General features: G+C 39.4%; 1 protein-coding gene across 1 annotated transcript in view; it reads left to right on the top strand.

Annotated features, from left to right (window-relative positions):
- Window positions 1-2009: 2009 nt before the first annotated feature.
- NSUN7 (NOP2/Sun domain family, member 7) overlaps window positions 2010-19198 on the top strand; it is a 25735-nt gene continuing 8546 nt past the window's right edge. The window contains exons 1-9 of the mRNA XM_004681488.2: window positions 2010-2099; window positions 2404-2801; window positions 9451-9509; window positions 9874-10004; window positions 12991-13143; window positions 13476-13659; window positions 14549-14759; window positions 17421-17564; window positions 18824-18925. Of these exons, the coding sequence (XP_004681545.2) occupies window positions 2489-2801; window positions 9451-9509; window positions 9874-10004; window positions 12991-13143; window positions 13476-13659; window positions 14549-14759; window positions 17421-17564; window positions 18824-18925 (1297 nt within the window). The 5' untranslated portion in view covers window positions 2010-2099; window positions 2404-2488. The remainder of the gene's footprint in view (window positions 2100-2403; window positions 2802-9450; window positions 9510-9873; window positions 10005-12990; window positions 13144-13475; window positions 13660-14548; window positions 14760-17420; window positions 17565-18823; window positions 18926-19198) is intronic.

The raw sequence follows: 19198 nt of genomic DNA, 5'->3' as shown, positions 1-19198 counted from the left end.
TGTGTCTGACACATACTTCAGCAGCAGCCACTGTTTATTCTGGGTCTCTTTAACATGGTAACTGACATAGCATGAGGAAAGCCTTTATGGAGTGTGCTTACATTGACTTTTTTTTTTAAATTTATTTAACTTATGCATACAGAACTGGGGTACATGACAGAGGTGCAGGGATGGTATGCACAGGTGGCGAGAGGATTCACCAGAGATAGTGGGGAGCAGAACAGGCAGACTGAAGAACACTGCTGAGGTGAGCAGCGGGCAGGTCAGGAGAGGTGTGCCGCGCCATGTGGGTCACCTCCAGGGCCAGGGATCGAACTCACACTGAGAAGGCCCACTGTACGCTGACTTTCACCATGGAGTAGGAGTTCACAATAGTAGCAAAAGGTGAAAGGCAAAGACCATGGGAACACAGCCCGTGTAGACAGTGACATTTGGGAAATGTCACTGATGACATCAAGCAATGGCACTGACACCCTTGCCTTCCTGGCGAGATGAGGTGGCTTTTTCCCAGTAGTCAAGAAGAAACTATGAGGTAGGTGGGATGGAGAGTGAGAAGATGGAAATCCCACAATTCACAAGCAAAATAATCTGGGATGAAATCAGTCTAGTTTGTAGAAGAGGGAACAGAAATCCCAAGAGGCCGAAGGAATTTTTCCAAACCAAAAACTGGTGGAATTAGAAATGTGAAATAAATGTATGTTACAATTCATTGCATGACCTTTATGTACTCACATTTGCATTAGTTCTTGAAATTTAATTGTAAAAAAAAAATCAGAGTGTAAACAAGTAATCCACGTAATCTCACTAGTTTTAAAATTGTTAGATTACTAGTCTTGTTGAAACCTGCTAGACAAGTTTCAAAGTAGCAATATACATGGTATATACTGGGGAAAAACAATCTTTCCCCTTCCTTTTTCAGTTTTAGAACATATGTTCTGGAGATAAAAGGTTAAAAGGCCATCAAAGAAGTGCTGAAAATTGGCCCCAACAGAAGACTTTAAATCTCAAGTCACTTGATTTTATTCTAGAAATTATTAGAGTTTTTCTAATACACTTAAAAGTTAGCATAGCTGATTTATTTTCCTTTGAGGCATTAGGATGAAGATTTTTCTCTAGGCATTTCAAAAATTAGAGAGCCTAGAAATTGGCTCTAAATTGGGGAGGTTCCATTTGTCCCAGTTCCATTCTATAATTTGGAGGGTGGGGCAAATTAGATCTTTCATTTCAGCAACATCCTTCTGTGCAGACTCCTATGGAAAGGCGGGATGCGGTCTTAACTTTTCTAAGATCTTCATAAATTTGCCCTAGAAGAGTCTGTCGAATGTGATGTCCACTGTCTTCAAGAGCATGGAAACAAAGTAAGATCGTCTTTTTTTTTTTTTTTTCCTTTTTCAGGAGAGCTACATCCATCTGTCAAACATTAGCTGCGCCCCTGCTAAATCCGAGCTGGGTGCTATCAGCGACACAAAATTGCTTTCAAGATCCCAGAGGGTGAAACCGGAAAGAGGGGTCACTCGTGGTTGGGGGAGGAGGGTGACAAGGACCCTCGGAATGGGGTGGTCCTCCTGCGCCAGGGCTTTCGGCTTCAAAGGGGGCCAGGCCAGGCGTCGGGGCACCGCAGGAAGGGCCCTCGCCCAGCGAGGGGTCGCGGGCCCGGGTGCCGCGGGAACCGCCCCCTGGCTCCCCGCGTCGGCTGCGCTTCTGGTTGCCTGGAGACCGGGGCTGGTGCAGGCTGACTTCTGCCGGCGGGGAGGCCGCGCTCTCGGCGACCTGCGCCCGCGCGCCCCGCGGCCCGCGCCCCACACCGCTCCGCCCCCGCGTCCGAGCGCGACTGCGCGTGGTCAGGCGGGGCGCCCCAGCGCGCCCTCCTCCCGGGAACCGGAGCCAAGTGGGCGCGGGAGCCGCGCCCCCCCTGTCCCGAACCCGGCCGGTGGGACAGGCTGCATTTGAACCAAACGGCCTTCGCGGGCTGCGGCTGCCGCTGCTCTGCAGTCCCGGGGCTCCGCGGGCTCTGCTGCCGACACCAGTCTCCGGCCCCCGAAGTGCAGCGGCTGCAGCGTCTCGGTCCCCAAAGCCCCGGGAAACATCCGCCCCTTGGAGTAAGGGAGGAATCGTGGGAACGGGTAAAAGGGGCGCCGGTGGGGCCGCTGACGCAACTCACTGGGGAGCTCCATCCCCAAACGGGCCTCGGGAAAAGTCGCTGGCCCCTTGGGAAGAGTTTCCCTCCCGCCTCTCCACCTCTCCCCCTTTTAGCGTGTGGTCGTTTCGCTGGGGCGTTTTCGGGCTCCAGTTACCGGCTGCACGTATCGGCTAGTAAATGCCACCTATCCGTTCTTAGGACCAGAGCTAAGGGCACATGGCCCAGCAGAAATAATGAGTGACCGAGAACCTTTTCTTTTGCAGAGACGATGCTTAAGGTAAAAGGGAGAACCATTTCTTGGAACATCTGAGTTGTAATTCAAGCTTGAGTTACGGTCCAGGGGCGATCATGCTTAACTCCGCCAGTGAACTGGAGTTCGCAAACGAAGAAAATATCGAGGAGATTTCCCATTTCGCTTCTCTGGCGCTGTCAGGTGACGAGGCCGCCAACGAAAGAAACCTGACAGCTGTGCCCGAAAAGACTGGCTATCCGGACTCCGTTTACGTTATGGCAGCAAACATTTTTCAGGGTATTCGAATGGAAAAGTCACCAGAGAAAGCCCTAATAAAGTACGGGAAGGAACCCCTTCCGTCCTTGTCGGAGTCTGGGGACGAATCCCTTCAACGTTTGTCCTATGAGCTGGCTTTCAGCACCCTGAAGTGTGAGTAGTACTATCTTAAACGGCAAGTCCAAGAAAATAATGAGAATTTGCAGAGTGCATTAACCCCTTTTCGCCCCCAACCCTCTCCCAACACACACTTTGCTTTTACCCAATATACTTGTCTTTGGTCTGTTGCAAAGGTGAAGGAATTGAGAAAGTTCCAGTAAAACAAGCTCTTTTCACTGTTCATATCCTTGTCCTTGTCTTAGTGTAATGCACAGATATTCAGCTCGAGGAGACAGTTCCTGTAGCAGGAAGAAGGAAAATCCATTAAGTAGCCAATCATACAGTCTCTATTTTTTTCCCAGTCTCTGTGCTTACCTCTTGGATTTTAGTTTGTGAACTTTCACAGATAGAAAGCCAGTAAGGGCTGGGAGAAACAAGAGATGGAATAAGAAGAAAAGGTACAGGTTTAAAAAGAGGAATATCAAAATTTAAACAATTCCAGTTAGGACGACTCTTTTCAGAGGTGATAGCTTTAATCTGGGGAGCTTGCATATTCTTCCAAACTAATTTGCCTTGAGGGTTTGCGGTGCAGTGTTTCAGATTCTCTCAATAATGGTTCTGAGGATGATGCTAAATTAGAACCAAATACCATAATAATGAGAATGAGCAGTCAAAGGGTCTGGAGACATTTATTTTTGTACTAGCTATAAACTGAACTAATGCAACGTAGCACAGTATATAATAATACAAACTATAACGTTCTCATTGGCTTCTAAACTGACTGATACCAAAAAGAAGTCCCAGAATTTGGAGTAGGTTAGTTATGGTGGAAATGATGTTCTTCCGAAAAAGACACCTTGAAATTCTCATCAGGAATATTTCCTTGGTATTAGTACTTAATGGGCCTTGCACATCTTACAGGCAGTTACCAGTTGTTCGGTTGAACTGGTAGGACGCATTAATCAACTTATCTCTTTCTCTTTCCCTGAAACTCTGTTCTGCATTCCCTCTGTACAAAAACAGTCTCAGGTTTAGGTCTTCTTTCTTCTCTGGTATTATAAACTCAAATGCCAGCCAAGTCTGCTGACTGGGACGGACTCATCTCTGTGACGCCATCCACTTTTGCTAACTTTCTCCTGATGTGTGGGGCACTATGCATAATGAATGCCATAGTGATGAGATGAGCATTTTCTGGGGTATCCATGTGAGTGGCATATGCTTGGATATGGATCCTCACTAGCTCTCTGTTCAAGCTGTAGAATTGTATTCAAAGTCTTTTGTTTGGGAATCCTCTGCTGTAGCCCTTCCAGTAAGCACTTTTTTATAACTCCCCATTTCCAGCCCCCAGTTGGGATCTCCCACCTGTATAGCCACTTCTGGTTCTGAGGATTCTGCATCCTGTTGGTGGAGACCATTAGCATCTTCCTGGCTTTCGTGAAATCCATCCTCTGCTCATCCCATTTGTTATTTAGACACAAATATGTTCTACAGAGATGATATTAAAGGCAACTTCTTTTTAGTGTCATCCTGTTTTCTCCTGCTTGTGATTTTTTTTCTTCTTTTAAAAATCTATCTTGGTGTTATATTTCTTCCTCCAGTTTAATCTTCAGATTCTGTTTCATCTCTTCCCTTCATCCCATTAAAAAAATGTAGTATTGAAGATCAACAAAGTGTTACATTTTAAATATTGAGTAAAAGCAATTATTTTTTACTTTTTTCCCTTGCAACAGTAAACTACAGATTGGGCATCTAGGTTTATTGTTGTTTCCTAACTTTATTGTCAACATTCTCTTAATAGAGTTTGATTTCCTAATAGAATATTGTCTTACCTTTAGAAATCAACAAACACTTGAAATAATTCTGTGTAAAACCAGTGCATTAACTAGTTGACCATGCCATAGTGATGAGTGTAGTATGCTGTTTCTCTCTCTGAATTCTTTTTCAGTTTTAAGAAAAGGTTTTGTGACTATCCTATCTGATTTTTTTTTTAATGACCCAGAAAACACCATTCAGAAAATTATTTTCAAGCTCCTACAGATCTGGTTTTCCTGGACATGTTGTTCTTTTGTAAGTTCAAATTCTAAAATAAGATGGATTTGTTTGTTTGCTCGGTACAAATATTTTCTTCTTATAATATCTTGCTTTAAATTTTCTGAATCATTTTTGAGTGTCAAGTGGAATAAAACTAGAATTCTTCAATACAGTGGCTTTCTAAGATAATTAGGAACTTTAAAGCATTGTTGGCTGTAGTGCCTGTATCTTCTGTATTCTTAGTGTTCTTTCCCACGTGACATTTTGTAGATGCGATATTTGTATGGTCGGGTTCAGGAGTCACTGTTCAGAAAAGAAAATGCAGGACTTTCTCCCCAAGGTTTTATAGGAGCAGGGAAGCTGAAAAGGTTAATTTAAAAACTAAAGAGAATTTGGATAATAGTCCTTTTTATTGGTGAGTTTCTGGCAGGTAATTAGATCAAATTAGCTCTTTTTTTTTTTTGAGTAAGAAGAAAAAAGGACAGTGAAAATCTCTTCATTAGACAAATGTAGTGTTTCATGTTTCTCAGTTTTATTGTTTGCTCCTCGTTGATGTTCTTTATGTATAAGCTCTTTTGAAGCAGAAAGCGTGTTTATCTGATTAACCTTTTAAACGTTTAAAGGGCTCAGTATAGTGTTTTTGAAAGGAAGATGCCAATAGTCCTGCTTTAATACATAGCCCCAAGGTCAGTTTTCTGTTATAGAAGGTAATGAAGAGTGTGGCATATTCTTACTGAGTATGACTTCTATCAAGGAAGTAGACTGCTAGTAGCCAGTTTATTTTTTCAGAGATTCTTGGGATAGTTCAAGGAATGATAAATATTTAAAAAGAAGAAAAACTGGCAAAATGATTTTTTAAAAAACAAATCAATGAACAACAAATGAAGGGGGGAAGTGAGGAAAGAGAGGTCCCTGAAATCACTGATTTATTCCTGACTGAGTTCTTCCCCATCTTCTGGCTACACATAGCAGTCGAACTTGCAAGCATCCCATAAACTGACTGTGGCATTCATCTGAACATCTCATCATCTAATCACCTGATCACCTCATCTGTTAATAAAAAACATAGCAAATGCTTAATGTATGGTTTGGTTATGGCTTTGGGAACTAGTAGTTGGAGCTGGTACAAAACTAAACAAACCACCCTCAGGTTCAGTGATTCATTAGAAGGACTCACAGAACTGAGCAAAGCCACTTTAATTCCTGGGTTACCATTTGTTCCAGTGAAAGGACACAGATTAAAATCAGCACCAGAAAAAGTTGTGTAGGACAGAGTTCAATAGAGACCAGATGCAAATTCCCTAATGGCTCTTCCCAATGGAGTCTTCTGGACAGTCTTTAATTCTCCCAGCAATGACAGGAGACAACATGGATGAAATATCTCCAAGGGAAGCTCAACCATGTCTTGCTGGTCAGGTTTTTATTGGAGTCAGTCATGTAAACCATGAGCACTCTACTGGCTGATCTTACTCAACCCCTAGCTTTTCCAGAGGTCAAGCTCAAACTGTGTTGGCCAAGGCCCCAGGTGTACAAAGACAATTTGATCAGGTGAGATGTCCACAGGATTATCTCTTAGGAGCTAGTCAAGGGCCAAACCTTTGTTTGGAATGTGCAGGGTTTGGCCACCCAGGCCTCTGAGTTAACTGTTGATTGCACAGCTGTTCATTAGGAAAACGATCTAGTTCAATAACCTCTTGTGTTCTGATTGTCTGAGGTGAAAACCGTTCTCTTGAATGGCAATAATAGTACCTTATATTTGTATATCTCATTGCAGCTCACATAGCCACTTATACAATTTGGTTTACCAGTCCTTTGAGAAGAGTCTTGTTTAGCAGATGAAAAACTTGAGGGAAACTTAAGCAGAGATTAAATGATACACCCAGAGAAGGAAGATGAGTAAAGGATGAAAATATCTCCTCTGGTTGTAAAGGAAGCAACCCCCATTCCCAATTCTAGTGTTTTCTGTAGTTCACATTGTTTTATTTGCACTATGTAGTTTGCATTTGGTGATGCCACCTTTTCAATGGTATCTCCTTTTCTCAGCTATTCTTTCCAACGTATGAGTGTCTGTTCTTACTAGTTTATCAAGACCAAAGCAGTTGTTTCAAGTCTCCCTTTTCCCTCACTCACAAACCTCCACTCAATTATACTTTATAATTATAAGAGCACATTGGCTTTCTCGAAGTGAAGGTTCATGAAATCACTCATATGAAGGAAATTACAAAAATATAATAAAAATAGGGAGAACCTAGAGGAGAATCACAAGAAGCAAGTTTCATCTTACTGCTGGAGTGGGAGGGATGGAAAGAGAGAGACAGATAGAGAAGTGGCAATACAGGGGCAAGGAGATTAAGAGTTTCCTTCAACTTTTCAACAAACTAAAGAGAAACGACTTTAATTAGTGGGGTTTCGGGTCTAATCGGAGCTGTTTGGAGTCTTCTGGTAAGGCCTGAAAACCCAAATCGGGCATTAGTGTGTGTTTTATTTGGCCACTCTTGTTTGCTGTGAGTAAAATGAGGAAAAGCTGCCTAATGTAATGTGAAGAGCTTGAGCTTTGGTGCCAGACCTGGGTCTGACCTGCCGCTGTGAGGCTGTAACATCTTACTTAACCATTTTGTGTCTTATTTCCTAATCTATGAAACAGATAATGATGATACCAAATTCATAAATGTTATGAGAATTAAATGAATAAATATCTGGAAAGTGCTTAGAACAATGCCTAGTACTTAGAAAGCATTATCTAAAGTATGTGGTTACTGTGAATGCTGTCAGCACTCTGTAAAGCTGCTGTGTGAGCTGCAGGTGTGTGAAGGCAATGCAGTCTCCCGGCAAAGGCATCCCGGAGATGATACTGGTTTTGACAAGAACGCTAGAGAAATAGTTCATTGTTGACACGGGCATGTTCTGTCTTCTTTTCCTTCACACTGTTTCCTACTTTGTAGGAATCCAAGCACTTCATTACTCAAAGCTCTATAGCTGATGTAGCCATGCTGTTTCAAAAAGCCTTCATTCTTGTGGTGACCATATTTTCTGTGACAAAAATTGGAAGTCTTGTGGTGAATCAATGACACAGATAGGAATTGGTTTATAAGTATGAAGGGTGTGAAATTTATTTTCCTCAAAAGTCAATTGGGGAATATTACCTTGTAGAGCACAGCCATAGTTGTTCAGTGGCTAACATATTGATAATGACACCCAAAGGATTTCTTGCAAAAGTTGGAGCCTGTACTTCTAAATCACCTGTTTAACTTTACCACACCCGCCCCAATTAAAAATTGAAATTCATATGTGTGCTGTACATATAGTTTCCCATAGTGTTAAATGAATCAAATCAGGACCCTCCTTGGTGGCACAATGGGTTAAAGCACAGCACTTCGAAGCTAGCCACAGCCACTTCACCACAAGTTGTGACCCACAAGGCGCGGCAGACCTCACCTGTCTTGCCCGCTGCTCCCCTCAGCAGTGTACTTCATTGATCTGCCTGTTCTGCTCCCCACTCTGTCTCTGGTGAATCCTCTCTCTGTCCTTGCACCTCTGGCCTAAACCCTAGTTCTGTATGTATAAATAAATCTTTAAAAAAAAAAAGAAAAGAAAAGAAATGAATCAAATTAATCTGTTTTCTGTCCAACTGATGAAAACATTCCCTAGGTGATGCTTGTGTGTGTGTGTGTCTGAATAGTTGTATGGCTGTAACAAAAGAAAACACCACTCTGTGCTGTTGTAAAAATATGTCCATTTGTTTGCATTTAGTATCTTTGCAATCATCCCTCTGCCCTAAAGTGCTCTGTCCTCCTAGGTCTTTACATGGCTAACTTCTTGTCATTGGGTCTTTGAGTAAATGTCACCTTATCAGTATCTTCATTTTGAGTTATACCAAATATTTAAGTAAGAAATAATTATAATCTAACACAACTCTATGAGGGAATAAAGGAAGAAGGAGCACTTCCTATTCATTGTGTAAGGTCAGCTTAACCCAGATACCAACATAAACAAGGATATTACAGTAAAGAAAATTGTAAACCAACATACTCCATGAACTTTAACATGGATCAAAATCCTAAATTAAAATATTGGCTAACTAAATCCAGCAATATACAAAAAGAATAAGACATATAAATTGGTTCTTTTTTAATTTTTCAAAGGACATAAAGGTTGGAATTCCTTATTTACTAATTTGAATATCCAGATAGTGCTCTTTTGACTATGGAGTATGGGTCACAAAGGGTTGAGGATTTGTAAAGACTACAATATTGCATCATGGCATGATCATTGAAAACTTAATCAAGAATTGAGGAATATTTGAGCTAGGAAAGTAAACATCTCTTTGTGACATTATCAGAAGTAGATTGTGATTTCAAAATCTTCATTTTCTTTTTTTAAAGATATATTCATCTGTGCATATAACAACTGGGGCCAGGGGGTAAGAGGATTCACCAGAGACAGAGCGGGGAACAGAGCATGCAGACTGACCGATATACACTGCTGGGCAAGACAGGAAAGGTCTGTGGAGCCATGTGGGTCACCTCCCTGGCTGGGGATCAAATTTGTGCTATAATGCAGTGGCTGGCAATAGCTTGATAATCCTGAGACTAACTCCTGTGCCACCAGAGGGGTCCCACAAAATCTTGATTTTCAGCCTTGATATTTTCAGTAACAAACATCTTTCTTGTAGATCAAGATATTTTGGAGTCTATATTAATAGACAGCTACATCCACTCAAGTACTACAATAGTAAGTAGACAACTCTATATAATTAATTCTCTCATGATAGTTATTTAGAAAGTATTTAAAACATCTAAATAATAACTAGATTGCTTAATGCTGAGACTACTTCGGATTACATCTTCAGCTCTTTCCTACTTCTAACACTTGCAGTACAGACCTTTCTCCTTTCATTTTGATGAACATACCCAAAATAGTTTTCTTGGAAGGATTTGGTCTTTACAGTAATTTCCCCCTCTTTTGAAGTTCTTATATAAATCCTAATCCAATGAGACTATGTAAAAATTGTCATATTCCTACTTTCTTATGAAAACTAATGGAAATACTGCTATTAGATCTCGTTTGCCTACTTATTGTGTGTTTCCTATGGCAGCCAGATCACTTGAGTTGCCTTATTATGGTGATGTTGTATGATTTCCAAGATAGAAAATTTCAACCTCGTCTCCTTTCTGATAATGAAGAATCAGTAATGGAAGTTCAAGAAGTAGAGAACCTTCTTAACAGGTACTTATAGAGTGAAAAAGATGTTTTACACTAAATTACTATTAGTCGCTTCTCTGGTAAAATATTTAAAATTATATGGGCAAATATAAAAGTGTATCACTGTCCCTCCTTTTTTAGAAAGTCAGTCTATTTTGTTACTTAAGGGATAGTCTGAACAATTATCAATGTGCTATCTGATTTTATATTTGTATGGGGAATTCAGGCTGTTCACTGGGGATTCTCTTTTGGCATAAAGAAAAAACTCAATTTATAATTAAAGAGAAACACATTGGTATTAAGAATTAGTAATGACACTCAAAAACTTGTGCTATTTTGTTCCTTAATACACCTTCTGAAAAATTTGAAACCGAAAAGAAGTAAAACCTATTTTAAAATAACTACACGAAGGTATTGAGGTTAAGATTCTTTCTTGGCAACTGGGTCCCAACTCAAGCTCAATTAGGAAAAAAGGGAGAATTTATGAGGCAGCATCTCATGAAAAGATGAACACTGAGTGTACAGAAAGTGTAAGTAAATGCAGTAACTCAGCTCTAGCCTTAGCTTCTGCCTTGCTCTGGTTTCTTCCCTTTATCCTTTTGTTCCCAGAGGGAGATACTTGAGTAGGGCAGACACACACGTTTCCCATCTCAGCTCCAAACACGAGAAAGATCAACTTGACTCTTTGCTGCTAGTTGCTACACTAAAGAAATCACTTGACCCTGAGGTAGGTCAAGGGTGGCCCAACTTCCAGCCCTCAGCTACAGCCGAGGATCAGTCTGTTAGAGACGTCTCCCAAGAAAGGAGTATGGATGGTGGTCGGTGGGGAGGAGTGCCATTTTCAGAAGAGGACAGGTTAGAGGAGAGGTTAGATTATATACCAGTTGGTTTCTACTATAAACGGAAACATTGGGGATAAATTTGGTTTTCGCCCTGCTTTCTTGGGACATACTATATCGGATATAATTGGATATTACATTAGTATCAGTTTCTTTCTTTCTGATGGTATGTATGATGGAGATAATAGGAGATAGTTGGGCACCTCTCTGTGACAACCTTCCCATTGTAACAGGAAATGGACTTCTTGGATCAAGAATTTGGCAAAGATTTCCTTTGATTCCATTTTTAATCAATGCTTTTGTCTTAAAGCTATGGGAAAAGTCTTGTAGTAACCACAGGTTATTTCATTACAGTAGTAATATGTCCTAATTTGGATTTGTCCTCAATTTGATATTGTATATTGATATACAAATCTCTAGAACTGTGTGTGTGTGTGTATGTGTATACCTTAAATTAATTTTGGAGTAGTTAAATTATAGTAAGATTCACAGTCCAACAGTTTGCTACCTGGAAATTTGGAAAATGATTGCTCTCTGTATGCCCCTATATACACTACACATAGTTATTTTGCTAGGCTTCATGTCTGTCTAAGGATCAAATAATTAAGTCAATAGCATTTATTATGATAAATTTAAACTAAATAAGCATTTGGAGGAATGTTAAATCAAAATTAGTGTAGATGGAGTGGGAGGAGAGGGAAGTGGAGGAAAGAGGTCAGAAGGTACAAACTTCCAGTTCTAAGTAAACCCTGATGGTGTGATCTACTGCACAGTGACTATAGCAAACTGTATGTTTGATACAGAGGAAAGTTCTTAAGATAGTCAATCCTCAGAGCTCACATTGTAAGACACATACTTTTTCTTTTTTTGCTGTATCTGTATGGGATGATGGACACTAAACTCACTATAGTAATCACTTCACAATACATGTAAATCAAACTTATTATGCTGTATGCCTTAAACTAAACATATTGCCAAGCATTGTAATAAAATGAAAAAAAAATCTGCACTTCAAAACATCTCATGGTCTGAAATGTAAAATATTAATTCACAACCTTTCTGTCAATTTATTTTCTGATGGACAGCGTGACACACATCTAATTTCTGGTCATTCTAGAAGGCTTAATGTTTGATAACCTTTCCTTCCCTGTGTTCTTTCTCCTCTCCACCCCTCATGTACACATACTCACACATAAACACATTCTGAGGTGAAAGGCTCTTGCTCTACTGAGTAGGAAGAGGCTTATCAGATTAAGCATTCTACAAATACACATAGCACTCAGATCCTTTCTTTGTGCCATTTTTCCTTCTCATTCAAGGTTGGGCTTGAGCTTTACTTTTCAGTTAGATTCCTGCTATAAGGATCAAAACAAGGGTGGGAAGAGCACAAAGGACTATGGGGATGGCCCACAGGTGAACTGGTGGTGGAACTACAAGGGGTCCACACCTCAGATGAAAACATACACATTGTACAAAAATGAAAAATGATGTTAAAAACACATAATAGTAAAAAAAAAAAAAAGATTCCTACTATAAAATGTTCTGGAGATAGGTCGAGAGACAGTCCTGTATTTTCATTCATAAGTCTGGGCCATGAGACCAAGAAAGACCACTGGTCTTCATAGCGACGCTATGTCTGTGTCTGTTACTTGGAACGCTGAGGCACAGGAGAGTCAGAACCTTCAGAGCAAGGAAGGACTTGGCTACAGAACCATGAATGTTCCTTCGCTTACCAAGACTGTCCGGCTGCCCTCTGAGGAAATTGTCCTAGTCTACTGCACGTCTGCTCTGGGCCATGCACTGTGCTAATGCACATTAATAGGAAAGTACATTGAGAAAAGAGGTTCAAACAGAACCTGAATGTAACTTCAAATTTGTCTGACTCTAATTCTTCCACTTCTTTGACTACATAAAGTGTCTCTCAACCAGGAACTGATGCAAAAATCTAAAAGGATGACTGACCTTACAAGGGCAGTAAAAACTGAAGAAATGAAGCAGGATTTTTGGATTTCTAATTTAAATAGGGCACATTTTTATTTTTGAGTTAAAAATATCGAAATAGGATTACAGGAGGATTAAAATTCTAGGTAGAATTTGTTATTATTTCTACTGGGGACTGGTTGCTTTGTCTTCAGTGTAGTAGTCACCAAGAATGGATTTTCTGTCTCCAGTTTTAAGACAAAGTTGGCCGCGGCATTGGCAAGATGTCGAATCAAACATGACGCCCTTTCAATTGATCACATTCTCCCGGAAATAATTAGGAAACAGGAGCTAAGGGCCTCTACTTTGCCACTTTATGCTTGGATTAATACTTGTAAAATCAGGTAAGAATTTTAAATGAATTCTTTAGTCATCTTTAAAGTTGCTGACCTTTCAGGTTAATGTGATCATGAATCATTACCTTTTAGCAGGCAGGAGTACATCTCTGAGGGGCTGATTGGGGAATCATAGGTTACTTCAAGATCTGATCACTAAATTAGCAAAGATAATTACATAAATATGTTAAGTTTTCTGTTTCGAATTACCTTTTAGCTTATTGTTGTCCAAAATTATAAATTCCACTAAGATGATATGTACTGTAGGAAAAAGTTGCTAGTGTTAAATATATTTCTGATGTATTATCTTGTAATTACAACTTAATGTCGCATATTCACAGCCCTGAAGAAGTTTATAGCATTTTGAAGAAAAAAGGCTATCGTAAGGTCATGTCCGTGTTGCATGTTGATGATAAAGTCTTTGCTGTGGATCAACATTGTTATGATGTGCTAATTTTTCCATCTCACCTTAAAAGTGATCTTCTAAATACAGATCTTTTCAAAGATTGTAAACTTGTCTTTCAGGTAAACAAACATTTGCTATCATTATGACTCCCAATAATTCTACTGACCCAAAGAATCCCTACCCCCACTTAAAAAAAAATTACCCAACTTGTATAATATTTTTTTGGAGATTACTGGGGAGGTTTATAAGGCCTAATCTTTGCCTTGAATGAAATGAATACCTTTACAATCAGCATTCCTGTTATTCTTTACACCCTGTCCCACATCAGTTGTAAAGACCGTCTGTCCTCCCCAGACTCCTTAAGTGGAAGGAGACTTGTGTCTCTGGCAGCTAAAAGGCTGTATCTCTTTTTTCCAAGGGAGATGAAAGAGAAGGTATGAGATAACCTTGTCTTCCTCCTCTCTTTTGACAAGATGCTTGTGCCATCAAGCATTTGAAAACCCATCTCTCTCTACTGTAGTCTTGTAGCCTTGATATTTAAGAGGTGTGCAATGGGCAATGGCTGCCAGTGAAGACAATGTGAGGAGTAATGTCATTCATTTGTGACTTTAGGTTCTAATTCTTACTTCAGCTCCACCTTGGTCTTCTATTCATCCCTTCGCTTGACCCATATTCATGGGCAGCTTCTCTTGGCTTTATTTATAATGCTAGCCTAATAACCACTGAGAAACCCGGTCTGTATTTATAAGCTTGTTAACTATCTTACTTTTAATCTTGAGTATCTATTAATCACATTTGTGGGATTTTGGTATTGTCAACACTTTATAAAGTGAAATGACAAGTCATAATTTAGGCCCAAAAAGTTAGGATCTTTGTCTTCAAGTTAGTTTATATTAAATGTCTTCTTCAAGATTCCTACCAAGTGCTTTCTTTTACTTAAAGCAAAAGGAAGTCAGTTCATGCTCCCAGTCAAACCTTTTGAAATCTAATCATATCTTTACCTTGTAGGACAAATCACGAAGTCTTGCTGTCCACTCTGTAAAGGCTTTACTAAATATGGATGATGATATCTTAATGGTCAATACAGGTTCATGGTACACAGTTGCCCATATGTCAATCTTAACAAATAACAATACTTCAAAAATATTTGTGTGTGGAGTGCAATCGCAAGCTAAGGATCCTGACCTGAAGAAACTTTTCACAAAAATGGGATGTAAAAGTATGTACAAATATTTATTTGGTGATCAATGTTCTACAAGGTTTAGAATTGTTAATAACGTTTGGAATGCTCAAACACTGTTGGGGGGCTGGCCCTTTGCACAACCACTTTGAAAGTAACACATTATATGTGAGGTATCTGTATAATTGTCATGCCCAGCATATCACTTTCAGGATTACTATAGTTCTGAATTTTTTTTTAAGATTTATTTATTTATGCATAGAGAACTGGGGTACAGGCCAGAGGTGCAGGGGTGGTGAGAGGATTCACCAGAGACACAGTGGAGAGCAGAACAGGCCAACTGAGGGAAGCAGTGGGTGGGGTCAGGAGAGGTGTGCTGGGCCATGTGGTCATCTCCAGGGTGGGGACGGAACTCATGCTGATGTGGCTTTAGCTTCTTAGTGCTATGCTTTAACCCGCTGTGCCACCAGAGAGGGCCAGCTCTGAATTTTTACCTGTTTAATAAAAGAGAATAGGAACCACTGGGTAGTCAAGTAGTTAGAAGAATAGTTGCTCCTTGTAAAAGTACAAGGAGCTCTCCCTGGTGGTGTAACAGGTTAAAACACAGCACGATGAAGTTATCTGAAGCCACTGCAGCATCAGTTCAATCCCTGGCCAGAAAGGTGACCCACATGGCACAGCAGATCTCTCCTGACCTGTCTGCTGCCCCCCTCAGCAGTGTATTTCAGTCAATCTGCCTGTTTTGCTCCCCACTCTGTCTCTGGTGAATCCTCTCACCAACCACATCTCTGGCCTGTTCTTATAAGCATAAAGAAAGAAATTAAAAAAAAAAAAAAGTACTCCAGCAAGTAAATAACACAGGGATGACTGAACTCAAATGTGACTGCTTGGCAGCTGCTGTGCTGGAAAGTGAAAAGGCAACTCAATGATGAATATGACACCACTTGGGGAGTAGTGTTGCCTTCCTCTCCCTCCTAAAAATAAGGGAAAGAAAAGGTATAGGAATCTAATTAAGATTCTAAAGATCTACCTACTAATATATAGGAAGCACAGAAGACTAGTACCCGTTAAAGTACATTCTAGGAAACAATTATCAAAATCCAGATGGTGAGAAACTCTAATAGTACAAGCAACTGTGTTTCATTAAGATAAAAGTAAGGAAAAATAGAAAGGGAATCTATAGATGAAAAGAGACTTAAGTCTGATCAGTTAAGTTCAGTGTATGTTGTATCTTATATAAAACCTAATTCAAAAAACTTAAAAATGTTTGATAGGTGTTAGACTATTGCAAAATTTGTTCCACAACTGGTTATCATTACCTCTTAATATTAGAGCATAAGGAATCATTTTAAGAAACTTTTGTATGGTTATATTTTAAAATAGTTCTTTGAGAGTTATATGGTGAAATATTTTTAATTTCCAAAACTGTCTGAGTGGGGGAAGTGGGTACAGCTATTGTCAAAGCAAGACTGGGTATGGAGAGCGTAGTGTTGAGTGATAGCTGTGACAGCTACTCTAGAATTTAATATTTAACTATGTCTCCTTTTGTATATGCTTAAACTTTTCCAATAAAAACTTAAAAGTCAGGGGGGAATAGGTAAAGACCCACTTATTAAAAAAACATTTATGGCCCTCCCTGGTGGCGCAGTGGGTTAAAGCACAGCACTGAGAAGCTAAAGCCACTTCCGCATGAGTTCGATTCCCGCCTGCCCCGGAAGTGACCACATGACGTGGCAGACCTCTCCTGGCCCGCCCGCTGCTCCCCTCAGGAGTGTACCTCATCGATCTGCCTGTTCTGCTCCCCACTCTGTCTCTGGTGAATCCCCTCACCCTCCTGCACCTCTAATGTGTACCCCAGTTTTTGTGTGCATAAATAAATAAATCTTTAAAAATAAATAAATAAAAGTGACAGTAGGGAGAAGGAAACATGTTGACCTGGCAAAAGAAAAGGGGGCGGCATGGCAATTTCAGGAGTGGCTTCCTCAACAGGGGAGGGGTGGATGTGGCAGCCCACGAGGAAATGGGAGGGGCCTTGAGGGCTGGAATAAGATAGACACTGCTGGAGGAAAGCGAGTCTTTTAGTAAACCACAAGGTCCCTAAGAGACATGAGACTGTGTCTCATGAATGCTACTGACACTCATTCCCCCCGTTCTGGAAAGACAGAGTATAAAAGCAATAAAAAATGGGAGAGGAAGATCCTAGTGCTGAGTATCAATTGTGTAACTAACTGCTTTATCTCAGTCTCCCCACAATTAGATGAGGTAGGTATGAATGTCCTGCCTGGTGAATAAAGCAATGGAGGGTTAGAAAGATGAAGTCACATGGCTTGTAAATGGTGACGTCGAGAGTCAGACATGGTTATTTCCTTCTTCACTGCACATTCCTTTCACTTCAGCTTACTGCGTAATAGAATATGACATTCAGGATGGAAAATTTAAATTATATTTTACCTAGAAAATATAAAACTTCAAAACTCTTAAGTGAAGGAGAAAGCACCTCAAGAAGAGTATTCGTGTGTTAACTTTGGGAAGTTATCAGAGGAGAATAGCCCTTCTTTCTGACAAAAAAATGACCTTTTGTGGAGTTGAGGATTTAAAACTGAATAATAAATATATATAATTACATATTGCAGTGACATTTTTAATGACGGTTTCTACATCAATTTTTCTGTTTTTGTTTTTTTTCCCCCTTGTTCCCAGATATTGAAATACTTCATGAAACATTTCTTAACATTGAATCAAAGGAGCATAAGTTACAGAAAGTTAAAGTGATTTTGCTGCTGCCTCGTTGTTCAGGACTGGGTGTTAGTAATCCAGTGGAATTTATTTTAAATGAACATGAAGGTATTTTTGTTTTTTAACTTCACATTTCTCAGTTATTGCAATTTGTTGATAGTAGTATTAAAAATAAAATTCTATAAGATCATTCACAGGACTTCAAATATATTGGATTAATGTCTAGCACATGTAAGTATTTACAGCATATAAATTATATCCATAACCTCACTTACTCTTTACACACTTTGAGATATGAGCAAGGGGGGAGAGTATTCACAATCTTAAATCTGGAAGGATTTAAGCAATCAGAACAGATGTTGGCCAGTTCACTATTCTAGTATGTATTAGAGCTCAAAATATAGGCATTAAAACTTAGTCCCTCATAGATCTCATAGCATCTCATCTTTCTTTTCATAAAGATTAGTTCATTTGTATAAGGTCACATGACTACTTAGCAGCAGAGGGCGGATTTAAATCTGAACTGCCTGACTCTGGAGCCTAAGATCCAAAATGATCCTAATTAGAAGTAGACGGTTTCACACTCGAGACTTCTTTAACCCTCAGTATATATGCTTGTTGACATGAATACCTCAGAATAAATATTAATGTTAGGAATATTTTATTTGCTGCTTTTGTAAAATTTAAATCATTAACAGTAATGTTGATTGAGCACTTACGTGTAAGGCACTCAGCTAATGACTTCACTTGGTGGTTTTATTAAATCCTCACATGAACATGAAGTAGGTAGTTACCCTATTTCTTTTTACAAGTATAGAATCTGAGGATCCAAGAGGTTGAAAGTTTCTAGAGTCCTTGTACCTGTGTGCATTATAGTATATAAAGTAGTGCACTATTATCCCAGTTCATATTATAAATACATCTCTAAATTTATACATGTATTTGCTTCCCTGAAATTATTTCTTCCAAATACTGAGTTTGCAAGTTAATGTTTTCAGTTGTGTCCTTGTGTATTCTTTGCTAGTGAGATCTGACAACAGCCTACAAGATTCCACCTTGAAAGCAATTCCTGCTTTTCTTCCACTGGAGTCCAGACTGACTGTATTTTCTCTTCTGCATCTAAATGTCTTACGTGGCTAGTGGGAAGACTATGCATAAGTATTTGGATAAAAAAAAAAGGGAAATTATATTAAAACTAAACAAAACTACAGATATTCAGCTTTAAAGTTTTTGTAACACTATTTAGTTTTAATCTTTTCCATGAAAACTCTCATTAATAGGGAAAAGGCTTAAAAATTGAATGATGTAATATAAATTGTGAAAAACATCTAATAATGATATATTTAAAAGCATTTATCTGTTTTTAGATATAGATTTACTTAAAGATCTCTCTCAAGGAGGCATATCAGAAGATAAACTTCATGTTCTTGCTCAACAGCAATATGAACAGCTATCACATGCAATGAAATGTAAGTTTGTGATCAGTGCAATTGTTGAATATGCTGTAACTCTTAGAAATATCAATGTTCAACTCTTAGAAATATCAGTGTTCCAGTTATCTATTATAAATCAGATACTCTCATTTTAAACATATACCAGCAAGCATCACTGACAGTCTTAATGGTAAAGTAAAATAATTATGAATTTCTCTACTATACAGTCCCATCTTCTGTTTCTTTTCTTTGGGTTCTTGGTGTAATTGTCCTGTTTTTATTTGTCCATAGTAATTCTAGTTTTTTTTT

Source organism: Condylura cristata, unplaced genomic scaffold (assembly GCF_000260355.1).
Source record: "Condylura cristata isolate star-nosed mole 26May11 unplaced genomic scaffold, ConCri1.0 scaffold00012, whole genome shotgun sequence".
In the NCBI taxonomy this organism is placed as follows: domain Eukaryota; kingdom Metazoa; phylum Chordata; class Mammalia; order Eulipotyphla; family Talpidae; genus Condylura; species Condylura cristata.
The sequence above is the reverse complement of the archived record's forward strand: the minus strand, read 5'-3'. Positions and strand labels throughout refer to the sequence as shown.